Below are 24,699 nucleotides of genomic sequence, written 5' to 3' on the forward strand. Positions count from 1 at the left end.
CACCTCCAACAGATAGCGTCTCTCTCAATACTCTTTCTTTGGCAAGTTGATTAGCAACAATGTTTGCTTCCCTCCAAACATGAAATGGGACTTACATTTAATAGTTGATTCTAAGTCGTGAATGTTCTCGATGCAGGCCTGACAAAAGGTCGGAAGCAACAGAAAGATTTCATCCATTTATGAGAAGAACTATATTATCACTTCCAAAATGTGTACAGTAAGGTCTCACTGTTTTCAATTGCGGAAAGCACAATATGGCCCATCATAGGGGTCCAAGTTTCATGCAGGAAATTGTCACCACATGAAGAGGACAAGAACATAGAAAGAGTAGGATTGTAGTAGGCCAGAGATGAATGGTTAATATAGGTAAGGATCACAAGTACAAAAGAAGACTTTGTGACTAATTCGAATTACAACTTTTAGGAATTTACAGTTTCACATGTATTATTCATGTATATTTAATATTAAGTTTATGGGAAAAGATCAGCATAATTTTCATTTGAAACTTAAGATGAGTTTTCAAGTTGTAAATGCAATTTTTTAAATACGCTCCTTCAGCATTGTTGAAAGGAAAAAATATTCATTTAGGAAGAAAAAATCACCTAAATAAAAAGTGTACTCATAACTAAGAAGAAACGTGAAGCGTGCTTCCCCTAAATTTGGGAAGAGAGAAATTAGGTTTTGAAGCAAGCTTCCCATCCAACTAGGAATTTTCCGGTAACTATGAGATTTAGTGTATACAATATCCAATATGTACCCTTGATGCTTAGTCAGTTACACGTGTCGTAAGTTAATACATGCTATATTGTTCCCAAAAAAGGATAATACATGCAATTTCTTTCTCTTCTCCCATTACAATGCAGTAACGAAAACCTTTTTCCGAAGAAATTGAACTAGAGATTTCCAAAGCTATAAGAGATTCAATGGAGTAATTTAAACATACAAGTAGTCTAAAAGAGGTGTAACAACTGTTGTTGGATTACTGGTAAGGGAGAAGTTGCTTTTTGAGCTGATAAATGGATTGGCAATTGCCCCATTAACAATAATGCCTATAACCAAATTGAAGTGAACCTAAAGCTTCAAGTAAAGGAGGTTATAAATGAGCATGGAAACAGGGTGCTAAACGAGTCTAAGAATAGCATACATCAATAAGTTATCAATGACATAAAGGTGAGTCAAATTGACTGACAAAGAAGATGAGATTGTTATGACTCCAAAGTCCAAACTCCTCGGGTCTTTTCTCAACTAGATCAGCTTGGAACGCGGTTAGAGAGAAGTCGAAACAAAGATGGTTGTCATCCACATGAAGAGATCTTCCACCCAAAATAGGATGTTTCATATAGAAAGTTTTTTGAAATGCGATTACTGTTGATAGTAGGCTGAAAGGTATTGTTACACTTCCAGCTATGTGTGTGTTGCTCATCGCTTAGAGAAGAAATTCTTGACCACATCCTTGTAGACAGCGACATGGCTAGGGGTATGTGGGGCCGCTTTGCAACCCTCCTTGGTGTCCCCTAAATGCAAAACCAGCCTATTGTAGACTTTGAACACCCAAGACTCGAACTCTGGTCGCTGGTTAATAATAACAATAGCTACCAAATGGAGCAAGCGTGAGTGGTAATGCAAAACCAGCCTATCATTGTGTCTCCTTCAATAGTTTGAGTTAGCCAGGAGAAGAAGAAAGTTTATTTTCAGTTTAGTCATAAAGATAATTTCATCATTCATAGTTTGAGAAATATGGAAAGAATGATACATAAGACGAATGGATGGATTATTAAGGAAGTCAAGGTTTGGGCTAGCTCACTTGCTAAATCCTTTACTAATATTCTTGAATTCCATGGTTGGGAAATATGGGCCCTTAGCAAAATTAATATTTCTCCAATGTGAGGGTCCATTTCAAGGTTTTTTCATGTATGCTAGGAAAATCCAAGGGTTGATGAGTTTAAATAAAATGCAGATGGGAATGCTAAAGGCAAGGAAAATGAAATACGAACAACCGCTCTGGTCATAAGAGATCGACTTGAATGCTAGTTCTTGCTCCAGCATTCGACGTTCCATTTCAGGGGAGGACGACGTACCATGATACTTTCTGGAGTGGTCTCGAAGTCGAAGGGCCGCTGCCACCACCCCCAACGAGGCAGGGGAAGGCTCAGGCTCCGGCTCCGGTGATAAGTCGCCTAGATCATACTAGTTCAGTTCATTTTCAGCGTATTCATGCTATGTTCTCTAAGTCTAAAATGCCACTTGAATGGTGGCTTGGTCGAGGACGGCCTCTGAATTTGTTTACCTTCGCATATCATGTGGTGGATGAGTATTGAGAAATTATAAGGGTAAGCTGATTTTTGCCTATTCTCATTTTTATAATACAGGTACTAACATGCTGGCAGAAACTAGGAGAATGATGGATGGCCTTAGATATTGCAAAGCTCTTGATCTCATCAAGATTTGGACTGAATCTGGGAACAAGCTATTAATTGATATACTAAATGACAATAAAGAACTGTCATGGCCCATCAAAATATATTGGCAGGAATTGAAATCTTTGATTGCAGAGTTGAGGCCTCGGATGTCTCATACTTATAGAGAAGCTAATCAAGTTGCCGACTCTTTGGCCAATTACGCTTTGATATAAGATGTATTATAGTTTGTAGTCAAAGGAATGAGATACCCATTAGGGCCCGGGAGCGATTAGATGTGATGCTCTCCCAAGCATCTGTCGGAAGTAATTGTCTTTCTTTTTCAGGTCTAGAGGTAGGACGGCATGTCTCTTGCATTTCTTTTATTCATGAATAAAATTTAAGGTGCCAGCCCGGGTTCCTAGATAAATTTTCTTTTTGCAAAAAAGAAAAACATACAAGTAAAAGAAATATAAGTTTAACCTAAAGAGTTTACCCATATGCCAACAAGGAACATATACGTAGTAGGAGAAATATATGACAGCTTCAAAATTGTTCTAAGCATGTGGAATCTGAAGTGGTTAAGATGAAGACTTAGCAGCAATAACAATTTAAATTCTTCATGAAATATTTGAATAGTGGTTCAAAAATAATCATTTTCTCTATCAACAACTACAAAAAGTAGATTGAGAATGCTGAAATGGACTCACCCAACTTTACCTCTCCTTGTTCAGTAAGCAAGATATTACCACCCTTAATGTCTCTATGGACCTTGAAAATTGAGTGCAAATAAGACAGACCCTACAACAAAATAAACTCTTAATTAACAATTAGGCAACTTGATGCGGATAGTAGGTCAAATAAGTGGCATATTTGCCCATTAGTATTTATTTACATGTTCTTAGTTTTCCATGTTATTTAGTTTCTAAGATTTTATATTCATATTTTAGTTGTAGGGCTTTTATTTTCCATGTAATTTTATGTCCATTGCCTATATATAGGCCTCATGTATGGAACTGCAAGAAGTTTTGGATGATTATTGATTGATTGAGATTCTCCCTTCTAATTTCCTCTCTTCTCCCCCCAAGACTTCCTATTTCTCCTCTATTCCTCCCCTCTTCTTCTTCTATTCTTCTCTTTCTTCTATTTCCCTTCTCGGTCCTACATCAATTTGGTATCAAAGCAAAAGATCGAAGTTACAGCTTCAGTCGTCGGCTACCTTCAAGTTCCGCCCAAGATCTTTGCTGCAGAGCCTCAAAGATCTGTCCGGGTTTTTGCGACAGGATTCCCTTAACAAAAATCAGCCCCAATGCCACCACCATCAGGAAGCAACTCCTTGCTTGCGTCAATTTGCCGCGGAAATATTCCAAGCCCGAGCCTTACTTGCAGGCTTGTTTGCACGCAAACCAAGGTTTTAAATCTCGGTTTCGGTTTCGGTTTCGGTCATCACCGAAACCGAAACGTTTCGGTTTCGGAACGAAATTTCGGACGAAATCTTGTAAAAATTTCACCGAAATTTTGGTGAAATTTTGGAAATTTCCGAAACGTTTCACCGAAATTTCCGAAATTTCACCGAAATTTTGTACTTCACCGAAACGTTTCACCGAAATTTCCGAAACGTTTCACCGAAATTTCCGAAACTTCACCGAAATTTCCGAAATTTCACCGAAATTTTACCGAAACGAAACGTTTCGGCCGAAATTTCCGAAACGTTTCGGCGAAGTTTGGTACTTTTCCGACTCACAGTGAATTTCGTTTCGGTTTCCACCGAAACCGAAATATTTCGGCCGAAACCGAAATATTTCGGCCGAAACGAAATATTTCGGCCGAAACGAAACGTTTCGGCCGAAATTTAAAACCATGACGCAAACCAGTTCTCAGGTTTAAGTCTTGTTTCCCTCTTACAAATCAGCCCTTCATCTTCAAGATTCCTAGCCGAAAGCTCACCTCTTCACTCGTATTTTCAGCTTCTACCTGCCCCATAAAACATGTAGAAAAGTCCTACAAACCAGCCTCCATATACCTTCAAATCCCTAAAAAGAAAAGGGTGGCCCAGTGCACGAGGCTCCCGCCATTGCGGGGTCTGGGGAGGGCTAGATGTACGCAACCTTACTCCTGTTTTGCAGAGAGGCTGTTTCCGTGACTCAAACCCGTGACTACCAGGTCACAATGGAGCAACCTTACCGTTGCGCCAAGGCTCTCCCTCACCTTCAAATCCCTAAAACCATTTTTAATTCCAGCCCAAACCCTAACCCTTCAAAACCAGTCCAAAGGCTCCAAAACCAGTCTCTATATCCCCCTTCAGACCCACTTTCCTGTGCCACACGTGAGACCCTTACCATATCGCCGAACAGCAAGCCTAAACCCATCCCCTTCTCCTAACTTGTAACCCTAACCCTAGCCTTGATTTTTCTTCTTCCACCACCACCTCGTCGGAGCTTTGGCCGCCGCCGTTTGAACCACCGCCGCCGGAGCCGTCGTACCACCTCGTCAGAACAAGAGCTGTGCTCCGTGCACCACTGCCTCTACCCCGCTGTCTTATTTGGAGGAGTAGAGTCGGAGACGACTCTATTTCTAAAATGGTAAGCTTACCTTTTTAGTTAAAGTCAATTCAACACCCCCTTTTCTTCCCTTGGGCACCCTTTACATATTAAATAGCTTATAAAAACAGATTTCGACCCCCCTTTTCTTCCTCAAGGCAACCCTCCACTTTCTTTAAGTCTTTGTAAAAGGAAATCATCCCCCCACCTTTTTCCCTTAGACCACCCCCCTTTACTAATTGAGCAAAAAAATCTGTTCCGCAAGAGTAGTTGCCGTAACTAGAGAAAGAAAGAAAGGAAAAAAAGAAGAAAGGAAAAGGAAAAAGAGGGAAAAAAGGGAAAAAAAAGAGAGAGAAAATCACTCTTTCTCTCTCTCATTTCTCTCTCATCTCACTCTCCATCTCTAGTTTCACTCTCTCTCTCTACACTTTCTCTCCCATCTCTCCATCTCATTTTCTCTCTCTTCATCTACGTCATTTCCGATGGGAATTTTATCTCGTCGTCAACAGGAAAGTTGTTCGTGTCAACTTGAGGAGCCTAGCGAGCCCACTTTCAGCAGCCAACAGCGAGTGCAAGCACTACTTCGACCAGCTTCCATCATCCGTCAATTTTGGTCCGACCACCGATCCAGGCCATCCAGGAGTCCGAACTGAGATCTGCGAAAAGCATTGTGTTCCATTTGACATGACAAATATATCTGACGGTTGATTTCATTTTTCGACACCGATCACAATGGCTCCTCTAGTTGTTCCATATATTGAAACATACGGGCATCGATATTTTTTCACCACATGTTCCATATTTCTATGGTTATGATGACTACTACTATCCCTATGGAAATTTCAAGGATGCGTTTCTAGAATGGATCAAAGCACTTGATGCATACCATAAGTACTATGGTTATGATCATCAAATAACTATTCGTCGAGTCAAAGGATACAATATGCAGCGACGCCAGGTCGAAATGGATATTCTTTGTGCTCGAGCGCAATAACTTGGGCAAGCCACCATTCCCTCTATGGGATGAGATTCGTTATGAGTTCATGAGGATTTATGCATATCAGTACAGAGGTTAATACGTGAACGAGCAACGTATAAATAAAGAATGATGCGTGAAGAAGCCGCTCGACGTAAACAAAAAGCCGAAATTGAAGCAGCGAACAAATATCTAGCGTGTCGCATCCGTGAGATGGATTTGCAGAGCCACTTAGCTATTTCTTCTCCCCCACCACCTATTGATGATATTAGTTCTCACAAAGGAAGAAAGGATTTGCTAACACTACTGAGAACCGCATGATGATCCAGCTGACATTGTGTATGAGACCATTATAGTTGTTGAGCCCGAGATTATGTCAGATACAGAGTCCATGATAGCAGATACAGAATCAGAGATGGAAGATATAGAGCTAGAGAGTCCAGTGACTGATGAGGCATTGCCAAAGCATGCAAAGCACGAACAGTTCATTGAGGATGCCGATTCCATATCATTACACGAGCACAGTTCATTGAGGATGCTCCGATCAACATGATTGTGTAGGTTGAGACCAAGGATTTCAGTACATATGATGATCATCAGGAGGATTATCAGTCGAACGTCACCAAGCCACATAAGATGCCCACCGATTGGCTTATTTGTGTTGATCTTTTAGAGGATGGTCATAGATTGTTACTGCCCATAGTTGTCATGTCGATCACACCGATCTAGGAAGAGTACGTTATTATCTTCCCATTCAGTTTCCTTCTCATACGCAGTTTGTGTTCTTATGATTCTACGTGGGCAATTTATTCAGGCCAACCCAAACCCGACCCGACCAATCACTTACTCAACCCGAACCCAACGCGAGTTCCAACCCGACGAGGTTCAACCCGACCCAACCCGAGGAACCCTTTTTGCCAACCCGAACCCGACCCAACCCAATTTCAACCTGACCAAACCCGACCCAACCCAAGATTTTAATCTTAAAAAATATAAAAATTATTAAAAATGTCGTATTAAACTCGGGTCGGGTTGCCCAAGCCCTCAACACGAACCCGACCCGAACCCGACTCGAACTCAACCCAACCCGACTTTTTCCCGGGTTGAACCCGACGGGTTCGGGTTGAGCCCGCCCAAGTTGCACCCCTATCCGCGAGCATATCAGGCTACTCTTACAATTGTCATGAGCATTAGACATCACGAGTTCTTTTGACGGATTATGACTCCTACTATCTTACCATTCGGTTTCCTTCTCATGCGCAGTTTGTGTTCTTATGATTCTGCGTGGGCAATTTCTTCCCTCTCGCTCCGCGGGCATATCAGGCTACTCTCACGATTGCCGCGAGCAGTAGACATCATGAGTTCTTTTGACGGATTATGACTCCTACTGTTTGAGTGGGTCGTGTACATATTTGATTCAGGCGGATTAGAACTTGAGGGCAAGTTCTTTTCAAGAGGGGGAGAATGATGCGGATAGCAGGCCGAATAAATGGCATATTTGCCCATTAGTATTTATTTACAAATTCTTAGTTTTCCATGTTATTTAGTTTCTAAGATTTTATTTTCATATTTTAGTTTTAAGGTTTTTATTTTCCATGGAATTTTAAGTATGTAGGCCTCATGTATGGAACTTCAAGAAGTTTTGGATGATTAATGATTGATTGAGATTCTCCCCTCTAATTTCCTCTCCTCTTCTCCCCCAAGACTTCTTCTCCTATTTCTCCTCTATTCTTCACCTATTCTTCTTCTATTCTTCCCTCTCTCCTCTTCTTCTCCTATTCTCTTCTTCTTCTCTGTTCTCCCCTTTCTTCTCTTTCCCTTCCCGGTCCTACATCACAGCTAAGAGGATAGATAGGCCATAATATAGACACTTGCTATCAATTCAATATCAGATTTCAGAAAATTCGTCAGTCAATTGGGATGCAAATCAAGTCATTTCTTAGCGGTACATAATATCGTAACGAATTGGAATAACTTGGATGTATAGAAAGAGCAAAAACCGAACCATGACTTTGATATGCCTATTGGCTCCAGATAAAAAGGATCAAAAGAAAAGAAAAGAAATAGCTAGTCATGCTTTTGTGTAAATATAATAATAACTAAAATAAATAAAGGCCGATAAGTCAAAATTAAGACAATCCCATAAGTTGACCAGGTCAAAGGGCTAACCAACCAACCTATCACCAATAATAGGATAACTTTTTTGAAAAAAAAAAGACAAGGGTTATTTTAGAATGCGTTCCTTAGGTATTACATGTAGTTATTTGCTTTAGTTTTGTTCATAGTGTATGCCATGGTTTCAATCTTTTGTTTCGGAATGTGTTTCGGTCCTCTACGAAACTGAAATCCAACAATACAAAACACGGCTATTTTATCTCCTATAAAATTTCGAGAAAATATTAAATAATTATCAAAATCCAGATTTTTTGGGTGAAATGAAATCCCTTAAATTTCGGGATAAACAAAATTTTGAAATTTCGGCCGAAATAAACAATGGTTTCGAGTATATTATCAATTTCAGTTTCGTTCTCGACCGAAATTTCGGACCAGATTTTGGTCTAAATTTAAGACCATGATGTATACCTCTTCATCAAAACTAAAAGAGGGCTGTCAACCATGACGAACAAGGAGATTCAAACGAGAGTGGCTTTAAGCAATGACAAACAAGAAGATTCTGTAATCCAGGGAGGTTAATTACACTTTTTTTTTTTTTCGGCAATGAGAAAACCTTTGCATTGCACAAAGGGAATGTTTTAGCATTGTTCGCACAATATTGGCATGGATTAGTATGTCCATTCTTCTAGTTTCCATTTTAATATTTCATAAGTTCATCAAGAATTGTCTGCCTTCCATCAGCTTCCATACATGCAAAATATCTTGCATGAACTGTGTTTTTAAACAGTCAGAAAGTTATGAACTATAACATAAATAACAAAAAAAAAATCTGAAGTAATTCCCATTGATATAGTCAAGAAAATAATTTGTTGAGGATCAACATTCTCTAGCTTGCCATGAATGACGCTCCAGATTAGACTATTCAATAGAACAAGATTTTACCTTCAAAGCCTCTTTGCAAATATAAGCTATCTGATACTCCTCTAGAGGCTCATCAGTAATGTTCATCAAATCAGCGACACTTCCACCCCCACAATACTCCATTACAATCTGCCAACACGAAATTCAACATTAGTAATGCTATGAAAAAATTTATTACCTTTACCATGTAATGTACTTAAGAAAGTTAGAGACTTTTAAACCTATAGGGTCAAAAAATAGAAACTCATTTTCGGGGAAAGCGTCATAATTCATAAATAATTCTGAACAATATTTAGAAAATTCTGGTTTCAAAAACCAGCGATTAAGTACACATGGACAGAAAATTTATACATCGAATGAAATAAAAATCATGTCATTCTGAAAAGTGAAAAATGTTTTATCATTTGTACTTTGATCCAAGTGAAGGTTTTATTTCATCTTATATTCTGATTAGCATTCAAAAATTTGAATATCAGACTCAAAATATCAGCCGGGATTTGAGCACTAGCTTTTTAAAAATAGGAATGCAACTTTATTTTAGTTTTACCTTGCTTTCAGTCAACAAGATGAAAAAAAATTCAGTTATACAGGATTTATTGGTTCTGATTATTTTTCTACTCTTCTGCAAACTTCACTATCCTGTGTGGATTCCAAGTAGTAGATTGCACCACAAGATCTAACCAAGGTGGAAAGGCCTAAGCTTTCATGAAGGATTGTTTTGCGAGAGGAGACAAACTTGTGGAAAATTGAATTTAGATGAAACTCTTTTGACTGGGAAGTGGACAGGGTTACCTCTTTAATTCACCTTTTGGAGTCTTACTACATCAAGAAAACAGGTAGAGATAAAAGGGTTTTGAATCTTTTGATCTTGAATGCCTCTGGACTGTTCTCAGTGAAGTCGTTCTATCTCCACCTTGCTTCTTCTTCCCCTCCCTTGCAGCATTCCAACCCCACCTAGAGTATGCGTGTTCGGGTGGACAGCTTTCCAAAACAAGATCCGGGCTATACCCTTGCCATTGTAACAAGCTTATTATTGGCCATTGTGCCCTTTGTGTGGGTACAGTGAGTCTGTGGACCGCATACTGCTCCATTGCAGGTGTGCTAGAGAGGTTTCGGCCAAAATTCAAGAGTTGTTCGAAATTCTAAAATTTCCAAGCTCCTAGACAGCTAGTTTTTTTGCATCGTGGCCCAGCAAGGGTATAATTTTATGCAAGCTTGTCTTGTTGCCTGCTATCTGGGTCCTTTGGAAGAGAGGAATGCTCGCCCTTTTAAGAATGTAGTTAAAATTGCATTCTTTTCTATTTCAAGGATCATATCGATATCATGGAGTAAAGTCCGTCCTACCTTCAACTAGTATTCGGCCACAGATATTAGACGGTGCCAGAAGGAGATTTGTTGCAGTAACGACCGTGAGGAGATCGTCGTTCCCAGATAGATCTCCCCCGACCCTGGATAGTTGAAGTTAAACTTTGATGGTTCGAGCTTGGGTAATCCAGGGCCGGCAGGAATTGGAGGTGTTCTTAGAGATGATAATGGTTTTACCAAGTGGGCCTTCTCTGGCCGATCGAAGTCAAGGATTCTATTAATGCAGAAGTGAGGGTGATCCTCCAAGGCCTTAGATTGATGGGGAGCAGAGATATGGCTAATCCTATCGTTGAGGGAGATGCTGTCAATGTTATCAGATAGCTGGATGGGAGATCTCCCCACCTAGGGAGATTGTCAGAGTTTATTGATGAGATCTTGGACCCTGTGAACGTCATTCAGTTCGCTTCCACCGCGTCAGGAGATCGGCAAATGGAGAGGTAGACCGTCTAGCTCGGGCTGAAGCGTATAGATAGGCGTTTGAGGTTTTTTATTCCTTACCTCCTTGAGCATTGATGCCCTTGCAGTGGGTTTTTTTTTCTCTGTCCGCATGACTGTCTCGGTCGTGGTCCCACCTTTTTTTTAATAAAATTTCACCATTAAAAAAAAAAGGGATCACTTTGGTCCAAGGTTGTTGTGCTTCAATAATTGTATATGACTTCAGGTTTAACCAGTGAACAAAAATGAAAAGCCTTTCTTTCTTAATCACTTAGCCCCATACTAATTTGAAACCTTCAATCACTTCCTGAAAGCTTTCCTAGTTGTTCTTTCCCTTGACACTAAACCCACGTGCAAATATTATAAAACTAGGAAACAAAGAAAAAAAAATCAACAAATATCAAGTTGAAACAACAAAGTAAGCCACACTGATAAGGTCAAATAGAAACCGCACTTAATATATTAAAAGTGGAAAAGAAACTACTCAAAGGAAACATGGAACAAATTATATTAACCAGAATTTGAAAAGTGTGCAATTAAAGTCTGTTGCATTTGTTCATTTACCCAAAGGTATTCTTCTCCTTGATAGCTTCCGAGATAGCGAACCACATTCGGATGACTGCACTGTTGCAATGTCTCAATTTCGCCACGAATTTCTTCGTATTCCTCGTCCTGATCAAAAAACGCGCACTTCATATATGTAAGCAAGAGTGTAGAATCGTTGAGGCCTTCTCTAACCTACACTCTTAACATGATATTTATCAAATGGCAATTTACATAAAATGCCCACACGCATGTACACATGACACGTCATTGTACAGAATAAGAATAGCCAAAGTTTTCTCGACCCAATCAAATTCATAAAAAATAATGAGAAAGTGAGGGGCACAGACACAGAGGACGAACCCCTTCAGACAAAGATATCACTTTGATGGCGACCAGCTCCGATGTCTTTATGTCTCTAGCTTTGTATACAGATCCATACGAGCCCTTCCCTGCCATTTCCTCCACAATCAAGCTCATCTCAAAACAAAATTCAACTAAAAATCCAAACTTTTGGGATTGGACCAGCCTACCCAAGAACTCCAGAGGAACAGCTAGATGCGACCAACTGTGTATTCTTTATATACGCAATAAATAATGTTGTTTCTTTTTGGAGGAAGAGGATTTACTGTCTTATTTTTCTTGTATTATGGGTTAGAGGCAGAGTTTTATGTCCTTCTCTTGTATCTTTTATTCTTATAATAAAAGGGTTTTGCTAACGTGTGCCCTAAGGTGCATTGGAAATGTGACTTTACACATTTTTTGATATAACAATCTCAAAACTTGTGTAGAAGCATGAATACATGTGTAAAATGATTGTAAAATCACATTTCCAGTGCACCATAACGAGTGCCCTAAGCATAACCCTTAATAAAATTTAGGGATTTGTAATGAGTGCCCTAGGTTAAGGAGCATTGGAAACATAATTTTACACATGTTTTCATAAAATAATTTCAAAACATTCGTTAGTCATTTACTGTATCCATATCGTTTATATACATATATGAGGTACCAACTGAAATAGAACGATCTTAGAAGGGGCATAATGAAATTCACCGATTGGCTCTTCTTTACGATCTATCTTATTTGATTGATAGATCCAACATTATAATGAATTATAAAAGAGAGTGTTCTTAAGTCTCAAAACATATATAAAAGTATGGGTAAATTAGTCTCAAAACATGTGTTCTTAAGTCTCAAAACATGTATAATTCATTAGTTTCCAATGCTCGCTGACCGCAACTAGTTTGGGACAAAGGCTTGTTGAGTTGAGTTGAGTTGTAGTTTCCAGTGCTCCTTAGCAAAACACCAAAATTTAAGGTGCAGCTCCAGGTTCCTAGATAAATTCCGCATTTCAAAAAAAAAAAAATCATTGAATCAATCTACATTTAACTCACCAAGTTCATGGAGCAATTCATACTTAGTAGTAGGATCCTCCTTAGTAACACTATCCGGGATCGAACCCACCGATATCTTCCTCCGCGCCTGCCGATTCTCATTCACATGAGAAGAACCTAAAGAGCTACCCTTACCATTCTGTGACACAGACCCTAACCCTAATTCACCAAAAGACGACCTTGAATGCACACTCTCTGCAGCTTGAAAAGAAGGATACAAACTACTACTACTACTTCCGCCACCAGTTCTCCTAATAAAAGTCCCCAACATTGATGATTCCTTAGGGCTCGATCCTCTCGACCTAGACCCCATAGATTTCACAGGATCGAAGGGATTGGATAACTTCCTAGGGCTGGATTTGGAAAATGGGGGGTTGAGATAATGTTTGGTGGGACCAGATCGGTCCGGTTTGACGATAAAGGTGCCGGAGAAATCTCCTGCGTCTTCGTCTTCTTCGTCATCGTCAAGGACGATTCCGAAATCTTTAGGGAGGCGTTGGAGGAGAGGAGGGAGAGAGGATTCTTCCTCTTCTTCTTCTTCTTCGGGAGAGTCTTTGTAGAGCATTGTGGCGTAGATGTCTGAGGGTTTTGAATCGGAGGGTTTTGATTCGTCTTCGTTATGGATGATGAAGGTAGAGAAGATATCGGATTTTTTACTGGTTTTGCGAGGGGTGCGAGAGGAGGAAGAGGAGGTTGGAGAGAAATCCATGGAGGGAATACGGGTCTTCTTCTCCACGGGCGCGAAAGTGCGGAGAGAGAGAGAGAGAGAGAGAGAGAGAGGAGAAATTTTTACTCTGGAACTCAGAAATGAATTTTTCCTGCGTTAGGAGTGTTAGGATAAGTAATCGGGAATCGGCATCCTATTCCGGCTTACATTGAAAGGGAATGAAAATAAAAATAGCAATAATAAATTTAGGGAATTGATATCAGCACAACCTATGTTTTGATATTTTCATTTATGCTTGGTTGTTGCATAAAAGCTCGGCAGCCAGCCGTCTGAATTTGGTTTGGATTTGGCATGCCAATGCTTTAATACTTGTGGGTGCAAGAGCTATCTCAAATAGCAACTGTTTTTTTCTTTAATCTGTTTCCCAATTTGTATTCAATTGCAGATAACTTCCAAACCGTGGGGGTTGCTCCCAACAATGTGGTGTGAGAGCACGCGCGTGCATGTGTGTGTTTGTGTTAGGGATTGTGTGTTTGTGTTAGGGATTTGCTAGGGACCATAGCAGAAGGCATTTCACGACTGGCTGTTGCGTGTGAGAGCAGCCGTGTCAGATTAATTAAGGTTGCATTTGGATACCTCAAGTTTTTGTATTTGGATTTGGATTTGAGTTTTGGATACAAAATAGGTCAATCATCTTCATGCTCATGTTGTACGAGGAAGGGAGGGAGGGACGTCTTGCTGCTGCAGCAAAGTCGAGGAGCAGCGAGGGTGAAGGTAATTGCCACAAATGGATTTTCAAATAATGTCTTGTAGAACTGATTTGAAAATCAGATCTTTTTTCAATGTTGTAGCTGATTTGGAAAATTAACGATTTGATCCAGATCCAAATCTCAATTGGATCCAAGGTTTTAAATTTCGTTTCCAGTACCGATTTCAGACCCACGAAAATTTCAGGCCGAAATTTGGTATTGGTCTAAAATTTCGGCCGAAATTTTGTAACATTTTTTAAAATAAAAAATGGCATTTTCTAGAAATTTCTGTAGAAATTTAAAACCATGGCCGGATCTCAACTGCAAATGTGAGAAATTCAAATATAAATCTCATGGGTATACAAACGTGGGCTAAATGAATCTGCCAAATTTGAGCATGTGTGGCTGCTCTCAAATGCATGCAACAGCCCAACCGTGAAATGCCTTCTGCCATGGCCCCGATCAAATCCCTATATATTAAGGTCAAGTTTGTCATGGGTATTAAGAACCGATTGTTGAGTCCAAAACTGATTATTAGACTCAAAATTCTCATTATCTATAATATATATTAAGGCTATGTTTTGTATTGGGTATTAAGAACCGATTTTTTAGTCCAAAACTGATTTTAGGCTCAATTGGAGTTACAATCGCTTCTCAAAATCTAAAACAAATAGGGCCTAAATGCGTCTCTTGTCATTTTCATTTGCTCGATGTCTATGGAAAATATTTACTGAAAAACTTTTTCGTTGGAATTATTCTCGCGGGGGAGGGGGAGATTTGTTACACCTCATGCATAACATGGCTTAGGCCCATTATTTTCCACACATTTTTTATAAGGTGAGGCCCATCATTTTACAACTGGAATGGTTGGGGCACGTCATTAGATATACAACTCAGGCTGTGATATGGTAGGGCCCTCCATCTCTACCCAAAACCTTGCATATGGTGAGGCCTACCATTTTGCCTCATGTTTTGATGGGGGTGGATCCCACGAGGTCCACCCAAGCCCATGAATAGGGTTGGACCTACTGCCCTAGGAAATATAATTAGGTTTTTATCCAAAGCAGCTTAAGAATGCTCTCGAAATTTTCTCCAGGAAATGTAGTAACAACTTTTCCACACTTAAAAAGAAAATAATAAACGAAAAAAAGTAATAGGGATTTGCTAGCCTCCTTCTTAGAAACACCTTCACGCTCCGTCCTTTGCAAGTAATGACAGCCGCATATGTCCAGTTTTGCTTTATTCATTTAATTCATCTGACATGGCTGTCATCACTTGCTAACGACGGAACACCAAGGTGCTTTTGCGAAGGAGGCTAGCAAATCCCAGAGTAATATCTTTTCTATACTTATAAAGGATGAATTGAAGGAGAAAAACTGCATGATATGTGCACTTGAAACAGCTTAAATCAATGAGTTGGGTCATACAAATATGCTCAATTCCCTTTCTCTTTCATCTCCAACTCTTAACAGATTCTATAACAATCTTATTATTTGAACCTAAAATATTACTAGTACTTAGTATGTATAAGGTGCATCATAACTGCCAACTACTATTATTTAAGAAAAATGCCAAAAAAATGATCAAATCTGTTGATCCAACAGGCAACCAAAAGTCTGGCCCATTGCCATTGACTCCACCTAGACCATTTTTTTAATGGTAAACAAAATTATATTAAAGGGATGAAAGAAGAAGGAGGCTTATGATCGAGATGGTCAATAGAGAGTGTGAACAAGAAGAACCAAAACTGCAACAAAACACAAGAATCTCATGGGAGAAGAAAATAAAAAATCTCCAACGATGCCCACCCAACACCCACCCGGGCTAATCTGTCCGCGTGCATCACTATTAGCTAATCTCCTGATATCGTGGAAACACACTGGAAAATCCACCATGTTGTCAGTTCAGTGAGGGAGCGGGACCATATGGGTCTACTTGTGGAATCTAAAATTGATAGTTTGGATCGATCCCTAAAAGTGACTTTTAGCTGAGTCAGATTTTTATTATTATCATATATTGTAAATCATGAATGACAAATTATCTTAGGGCATGTTTGGCAATCAGGAAAAATATTCCATGGAACATGAGTGGGAACACTTGAACAAGTACAAAAAAACTCAATTTGAAGTAGGGTAGTTTTTAAGTTTTTCTCATGCTTCTGGTGAGTAAGTCGAGAGTCTAGGCGTTCAAAGTCCAAGTCCCCAAGCAGTCATTGGCATTTCGCAAGAGTTCACGCAACATTCAAAATCCCTTACAACTAAACCCCCTACTCTACCTTAAGATGTCTCTCCCCCGCCCTTCTTTTCAGCTCCTCTTTCACAATTGGGCCCACCAATATTCCATGGAGTAATTTTTCATTGTTGTCAAACAGGCCCTTACCAATCAACTATAATCCACTATATTGAGATACTAGTCGTTAGATCAAGTTATATGGATAGTTTTACATGGTAGAAAATCAAGAGGATTCGAATAGCTGCTATAGTCAAGGATCTGTTTAAGATTTTCTTAGGATTAAAGCAGTTGCTCTGGTTGCCTCCTTATCTTTCTATAGGATCATCCCAACCCATTCAAAAATAGAGGGGAAAAATGGGCAAATTTGTGACAAACAGTGTTTGTCCATTTTTTCCACTTTTTCCCTCCACTTTTGGACGGGTTAGCATGATCCTATAGATCTGATTTTTTGCCAATTAGTCCCTACATGGCAAAATAATTGTTTATTAGTCCCTAAGAAAAGCATATTAGCTGAATTGTCCTACTTTTAGAAAATATTTGCCAAAAGGTCCCTAAAACTCACGAACTTCAATTTTCTCCGTTTAAAATTTTTAAATGGCAAAGTCACCCCCAGCCCATTTAATCAGTTTTAGCGTTTTTTAATTTCCCTTCCAATATTTTTGGAAAAAAACTATGAAATAAGCAACAATATTATCTCTTCCAATATTCTCGTCAAAAAACCTTCAACAAAAACTCATTTTAGGAATTAAATAATTTGGAAATCCCTCTAAAATTAATTAAATAGGGTTGGTTTGAGTTACTTTTTCTTCGTAGATAAATAAAGTAATAAATTTTAGGAATATTTTTCGTTTCCAACTTTTCTAAGAAATTCGTATCTTGGTTGGATTACAAGGAAATATCTCTAATGGAAAATTATTTCTATGGATTTTTTTTATAGGAATTTTGTCTGATTAATTTAGAGGGATAACATCATAAACCGAAGGTCCCTAACTGAAAAATTGAATAGGGTTGGTTTACCTTATCTTTTTTTATGTGATTTTTTTTTTCCTTTCCGAACTTTTGTTTTGGGAATAAGAACTAGGGATTGGCTTCTAATCTTAGGAGAAGAAGGGAGAATGTGAAAGGGAAAGTCAATATTGGAAGAGATAATATTGTTCCTAGTTTTTTTCCGAAAATATTGGTAAGGAAATGAGAAAAACGCTAAAACTGATTAAATGGGTTGGGGGTAAATTTGCCATTTTAAAATTTTAAACGGAGAAGATTGAAGTTCGTGAGTTTTAGGGACCTTTTAGCAAATATTTTCTAAAAGTAGGACTATTCAGCTAATATGCTTTTCTTAGGGACTAATAAGCAATTATCAGCAAAAATCCCTTCATCACTAGCAGGTAAAACTATATTATTCAATGATGATGTACATGCATGATTAGAGATGAAACTTTGAAGAAAACATTATAGAAATTTCACTAAGAATCGAGAAGGAAGTTGATGATCACATATTGATTACTATATCAACCTAATATTTTAAGGTTAGGGTGCGAACTGTATAGCAGATGAGGAATGATGGGAACAGTTAGTGTCAAAAGGATAAGAGTGTTTTGAGATGATATTGCCCATATGCTTTCAAACTTTATTATAGCAAAAAAATGTATTTTTTAAGAAAAACGGTAAAATAATATGTTTAAAACTTATTAAATGCGTTTAATATACTGACTTTCTAATTTTGAACCAATTTATTTTGTAAATTACAAAAATACCCCAAGAGGGGTAATACCCTAATACACCCTGGCATAGGTTCTTTTACAATTTTATATTAAAGTTTATGATATTCTTATTATTCTCCCATTTTTCTTATTCTCCCATTATAGAAGGCCGTTTCTCATTGTCCCATTACATTCATTGCACATCTCTTCAAATTTTTTAGGTAACTTAGGCAAGTTTTACATTCATACACAGTAAAGCTGACACGTGGCACCTCTCCTATACACGCTAGTTCTGCGTATAGCCCCTTTTAAGAGAAAGTGTAATATACACCGCACTACTGTGTGTAGAATCGAAATGTGATCAGTTTACGTTTGAGAAGGAATTCTACAACTTCCTTATTTCTCTCCACAGCAACCAATTAAATCTCTTATAATCTCTCTCCCTTTTATTAGTTACGTTGTAAAGAGAAAGCAACCCCTCTTTCCACAGTCTACTTTGAAAAGGATTTCTACAACTTCTCTGCAAGCAATAAAATCTCCTATAATATCTCTCCCTTTTTTTTAGTTACGTTTTAAAGAGTTTTAAAGAGAAAGCGGAGAGAGATATTCAATTATATTAAGTTTCAAACTTCTTCTCTTCTACCCATCAATCCTTTTCAAAGCAGTGACCTCCGTCCTCGTCCAGGTATGTTAATATTTTGTTTAAGCCATGATTCAATAATTTAATTCATCTTTCTTTTAGTTTTAATTTATAGAGTTTTTATATGGTGTAAACCCTTACAGTCCCTTATTTTTCAAAAAGTACTGTAGGGACCACACTATAGGATGATCCAAACCGTCTATGTGATGGAACACAACATAAATCAGTGGTGCCCAAAATATCATTTCTATAGGATGATCCTAACCCTCTAATCTATATGGAATTTATTTTTGAAGCACTCAATTTCCTTTAGTATATGAAATTATATATTTATTTTATTTTATTTTTTGGTAAAAAATGAATCTTGCTACTCTGTGCTTACTTCTAATTGGTAGTGCAGGTTAGTGCATCAGCAAGGCTGAATATCGTTAGGGAACACCCTTCTGATCTGAGTTACAAAGGTTATTTCTTTTAATTTCTGTTTCAAGCATCTACATAGAAGTTTGACATAAGAGGCCTATATAGGGCTTCAGGTAGGTCTGAGTTTTTCATGATGTTAAAATGGTGGGTCCTACCCATGCAAAAGGTTTAAAAAAATCTATCAAAATTCCAATGTTTAATAGCAATTTTAGTTTCCATAAAATGGGAAAAATTATTTTGTAAGACAATTTAGGTAGGCCCATGCTATGCATGGCTGTAAAAAGATGAGTTGCAAAAAGGGTGGAAATATCATTTTCAAGAAAAATTCAAAATTGGGGAACAAATAGCCAAATTTCAAGGGGTAAGATTTTCTTACCCGATTTCGTGAGATCTTCTCTCACGGTGGGCTATATTTAAAAAAAACCAATCCATTGCAAAGAGGGGGAGATTGCTTGTAAACTGCCACTTTCCTGTTACAAGTTAAATTCAAAAAACCAATCCGCTAGGCGATATTTTCTCCATGGGAGAAAAAGTTCAGAAAAACTGGTATCCATAGAATTTAAGGGAAAAAAATTCTCATAAAAAACTTTTCTAGGAAAGAAAGCTAAAATACAACTATGGCCCCCAGTCACAAAATAAAAGCAATTAAATGTATGATTCTTGTCACACAATCCATTGAAGAGCTGTAATATGTTGGGGTTGCTTCAGTTATCTCTCCACCTAAAACAAAAAAATACAAATTAAATTGAAACATGTATGTATGAACGTAATAGTACTTGGTTCCGGTGCCATTATAAGGTCAGAAGGATCCAAATCCCTTGATAAAAGTTGTAAATTATCACCCTTCTTTGTTTCTTGGTTTATCTAATACTTGGCAGTTTTCACCCATTTCCCATAAAAGGGGACACTGAAATTTACTTTCCTCTATTTTGACCTTAACACCCAAACATGACAATTTCTAGGCAAATCCTCTCACATATTAGAAATGTTGTTTCTATGGATTTTACGGACGTGGGTCTCTCTATGAGAGGTTCGTCTCTTTTCCCTGGTGCTGTTTTCCCTGGAAAACAACCTCTTTTTTTTCCTGACAAGACCTTGACAAGACAGGATTTCTGTGTTCACTTCTTTTCCAGGGAAAAATATTATCAGATGTGGAATTTCTTATTTAAAAGCTGAAAATGACATGGAAATTGACTTTTTCCCTGTTACTCCAGATTTGGTTTCTGATTAAATATATCGGAAAGAGGCTTTCCAAGGAAAGAAAGGAGATCTGAAACCTTTTCCTTGACAGTTTCCCCGGATTCCTTTCCTTCTGTCACGTCACCTGGAAAGGAAAGGAAAACGCCTTTCCAGGGAAAAGAAGTGAACAGAGCCTATGGGAAGTAGGAATCCCAGGAAATCCATCTCTTTTATTAAGCAGCCCAGTTCAACCGGACTAAACTTTTGTTAGTTATGATGTCGCTATTTCATAACGACACCCACAATAATAGATAAGGAATGTTGTTTAGCACTCTTTTGGTTTCACATTGAAGACTATCTATCTTATCATGTACGTATGGTCTTTTGAGTGCATGGGCATGTTTTTGCTTCTGCCGTATTGATCTCCTATACTGTTTCTTTAAATTATGCTAGTAATTATCTCTCTCACCCACTCGTCTGCTGTATGTAAACTTAGTAGACTTTACAATAAATATAAGGGGACGGTGCCATGGATCAAACCATGTGGTAGGTGATCAGGGCCATTGATTTAGTTGATTATCGAGAGATTGGCCTATGTATATGGGACCCACCTAATACATAGATGACTTATTTGGTTGATTATCAAGAGATTGGCCTATATCTTAGCTTCTCGTTGCTATAGATAGGACTAATCTAGCTAGTTGCTCAAATGTTGTATTTAATACAACGAAGATGAGGATGTGTAGATAAATGTTATTAATCTAACTGCTATGCCTATATACTTTGGCTGGATCATTTTCATACATATGTACTTGCTGGTTTTGAGATTCCCATGTAAAATGTTGAAGTGCTACTCTAACATGATACTGACATTAGTTTTTGAAGACAAAACAATATTGTGCTAAGAGAAAATTTTAAAAATAAACAGACATGGAAATCAATAGAGATATATTGTCAACAATATAATGTGTAGATTATATCTTGTATCATGAAATGCTTATCGTAATGTAAGTTGTGTGGGGGTGCGTACTTGCACAAATAGAATAAATTATCATGTTCACTAAATGCTCAAATGTGGGGGTATTTGAAATTTTTGCGGGATTGAAACTTATGAAAATATGACATTTGTGTTGATATTCCATTCATGTCTATGCTAGATATTATTTTTTAAGAATAATGGATGATTATAGTGAGTGGCATTATCATGATGCAGATATATGACATGTATACTCATTTTATTAGTGAATAATGATGATGTAAATGTGATTGACATGATCACAATGTGAAAAAGGTGTTTTAGACACAATTCAAATAAAAGTCTCTTAGAGAGTGATGGTTGTAGACCTTTTAAAGTCTAAAAGCAATATAATTAAAAAGACTAGCTCAAAGGCTAGTGATAAATCATCGAGGGGATTGAGACTGAAGCCCATAAGGTAGTCATCGCAGTTGACACCCAACCATTGTGATTGGAGATTCCATGAAGGAGGTTCAATGGGTAAAAACGAAGCTGTAGGGTGGCTAGGTGAAGCACTGAATATTTTGAGGGGTATTCCCTAGTCTCATTCCTATGGTGACAGTGCTCATGACTGTGACGGTTTTAGGTTGAGTTTTATCTCTTAATCAGTCCAACGCAGAATTCTGCAGGGGGTTACAGAGCACCTTTGGAGGACTCACCTATGTGAGTGTGGTAGTATGGTCGCTACTGTGGGAAGCTGGGCTACTTCCTAAAGACACTCATGAAAACAAGATAGGGCTCATGACCGTAAAGGGCCAAACCAATTAGAACTCAAGTAATTGCCCGTACTGTGTGTGTGGTAAGATGAAGTCTGAACTCAAGGACCTAGTTCAAGACTTAGTTCACTATGACTCCTTCAGATGGAAAATTGCTAACACTAAGTGTAGGTTCAAGTCCGGAAGACACCTACACCCATTGCACAGTAAAGTCACGCTTGCCTGTGTTTATTTTAAATTTTAAATCATGTGGGGGATTGTTAGATTTTTTTTATGATTTAAAATTAATAAATCTTTTCCGTTTTATCTTTTCCTACTTATTAGGGAAGTTAAGAGATACTTAGGGAGTGGGAGAGATTTTAGGGGCATAACGTATGAAAAGTCCCATTCCTTTATTATCTCCAACGGCTCTCTCAACCCTCTCTATCTCTTAAAAAGGAAACGTCATCTTCTTCCTGGGCACTCTCTTCTCCAGAAAACTAATCAGTTTTCATTGAAAAACCCACTACTTGTCGTTCTTGATTTCATACTATATCTTTATTTTTATTGTTATTTGCGATATGGGCGATTGACGAGTTCGTGGGATCAGTTCCTTGCACGGAAGAGACCCTGAAGGATGGTTGAATATTGGGAGCCAAACGCCGATGAACCCAATGCAGACGAGGGGGTTTTTACTCTAAAGAGAGCGTCATTTCTGACGTGCCTCGATCCATTGAAACAACTATTTCTAACCTCTTTTCTTGATCTATATATTTTAATTATTTTGATTGATTATGGTTATATCTAATATTAAATATTAATAGAAAATTCCTAAATGGATTATTTGACAAATAATCCAACAATTTGTCTTCAAGTGGTGAGAGAGGGGCAGGGAGGGTGGGAGAAGGAGAGACTTGAGATGGCATGAATGAGTAGAAGTTACTAAAAAATAGGGGAAACATTAATCATATTTTGAGTGGAGTTTTTTGTTTCCCTGTTTTTCAGCCTTTTAGTATCCTCTCCTCTCCTTATTCAGTCCCTCTCCCACCTTCCCTCACCATTGGGTACACTAATATTTCATGGAAAAAGAATTCAATGTAGCCAAACATGCTGTAAATGTATGTTTTTTTCCTTTTTTCCATTTGTTTGACTTTCTTTTTTACTATATTTTTAAGTATTAAACCCAAAATTTACCCTATTTTTTGCCATATCACTGAGTAGGGTGGTCAGTTCTATGGATTTGGTCAACCCCATAGCAAAACTTTACCCGAGAATATATGAAATAGGAGGGAAAAAACCAAAAATTACATATTATGAATGCTATGGAGCGCCATGACATGCTCATGGTGGATGCATCCCATGGGTACATACTTAGCCACAGGGCTCAACTTGTGTTCACAATGCTGACCCACTTCAGAAGCTTGAAAGACTAGTCCTAGAAAGGGGTTTCAAGGTGAAATTCAATTGGTAGTCAAAGACAAACATACATTCCCTAGCTTTCCAACATTTATAGTGGCAAAAAAGAGATGCTCAAGATCTTTTGTTGCTTTATATACCCATATACCAAGATTTGTACATTGGTGACAAAGGAATATTTAGGGATAAATGTGAGAATCAGCAAAACAAAGAAGAAAAGGAAAAGCAAGTTGCATTTGTTTGGAAAAAAATATGATAGTTTGGATATTCAAATACCATCTTCTTCTCCTTTACTGGGGCTAAAAAGGAGAGAAGCTTTCTACAGCTCCAAATATTCTGCAGAAGATTTGGATCCCCAAAAGAATTCTAACTTGGAACCATAAAAATGGTTTGGGTTCTTGTTCTTCAATCATTTGGTTCTTTACTGTAAAATGCAAATCATAGAAAACACCTAGGTGGTGTAACCCTAGAGTTTTATTTTATAATACTCTGAAAACCACAAGGGGAATAAGTAAATAAGGAAGCCATGCATCATAAAGTCATGTATGGGATAAAGAAGCACAATGCATGTGAGAATAAAGATGGATTGTATGTTGAGAACCAATAGATAAGAATTTAGATGTGGATAAAAAAATGGGTGAAGGATAAAGGGCCAACTTTTGCACCAAAAGGTGTTTCTTTTTTCTTGAGGTTGAGCAAGAACAAGAGCAAAGTGAATCACTTTCATAGATAACTTCATTCAAGCTTGCAATGAAAGGTGGTATCCTCTTACCTTGCATCTCCAAACAGTTTTTTTAAACACGAATACTATAATGACAACAAAAGCTTTGGATACAGGAGAATTGAGAATATGATCCTGAGACCCTTCACCTAATGGGACCCATCAAAGAAACATCATAGCATATATGTAACAATCATCAGACATTCTGAAAATCAGAATGTAAGATCATTCCCAAAGGTTGGAATTTTGAAGCCCACTACTTATTCAAAGACAAAAAGCAGATTGAAAGAACCCATTAGTGGGATTTTATGCGATATCATCTTCACAATGGAGCCTACAAAACAGAGTAGGCCCACCTCTTTTTTCATAGAGATATTCTTAAAAGAAAGCCATTTTTGTGCCCCTTCCTAGGACACTTATTGGCCCCGCTTCTACTATTGGGACAAGTTTAAATATCAAACATCTACCCCATCTACCTCCACTAATCACCTAAATTAGTACTGAGGCTCCTACCCTACACAAACTTGCCAGACATTCTATATGTGTGTTTTCTCTGCCAACAGGCCCCCAAATCTCC

The 24,699-nt window shown here is 38.1% G+C and overlaps 1 protein-coding gene across 4 annotated transcripts in view; it reads right to left on the reverse strand.

The window, feature by feature from the left end:
• SIK1 (Protein kinase superfamily protein) overlaps positions 1-13,498 on the reverse strand; it is a 37,645-nt gene extending 24,147 nt beyond the window's left edge. Inside the window, exons 1-5 of one of the 4 annotated variants that reach the window (XM_077355169.1) lie at positions 12,689-13,498; positions 11,655-11,743; positions 11,313-11,420; positions 8,970-9,077; positions 3,107-3,197 (exon numbers count right to left, since the gene is read on the reverse strand). In XM_077355169.1, the coding sequence (XP_077211284.1) occupies positions 3,107-3,197; positions 8,970-9,077; positions 11,313-11,420; positions 11,655-11,743; positions 12,689-13,397 (1,105 nt within the window). In that variant the 5' untranslated portion in view covers positions 13,398-13,498. The remainder of the gene's footprint in view (positions 1-3,106; positions 3,198-8,969; positions 9,078-11,312; positions 11,421-11,654; positions 11,744-12,688) is intronic. The other 3 variants (XM_077355167.1, XM_077355168.1, XM_077355171.1) reach the window with 3 other exon arrangements.
• Positions 13,499-24,699: the final 11,201 nt, after the last annotated feature.

This window comes from Tasmannia lanceolata, unplaced genomic scaffold (genome assembly GCF_043159265.1).
Source record: "Tasmannia lanceolata isolate RefF3 unplaced genomic scaffold, GAP_Taslan_0.1 ptg000015l, whole genome shotgun sequence".
NCBI lineage: Eukaryota > Viridiplantae > Streptophyta > Magnoliopsida > Canellales > Winteraceae > Tasmannia > Tasmannia lanceolata.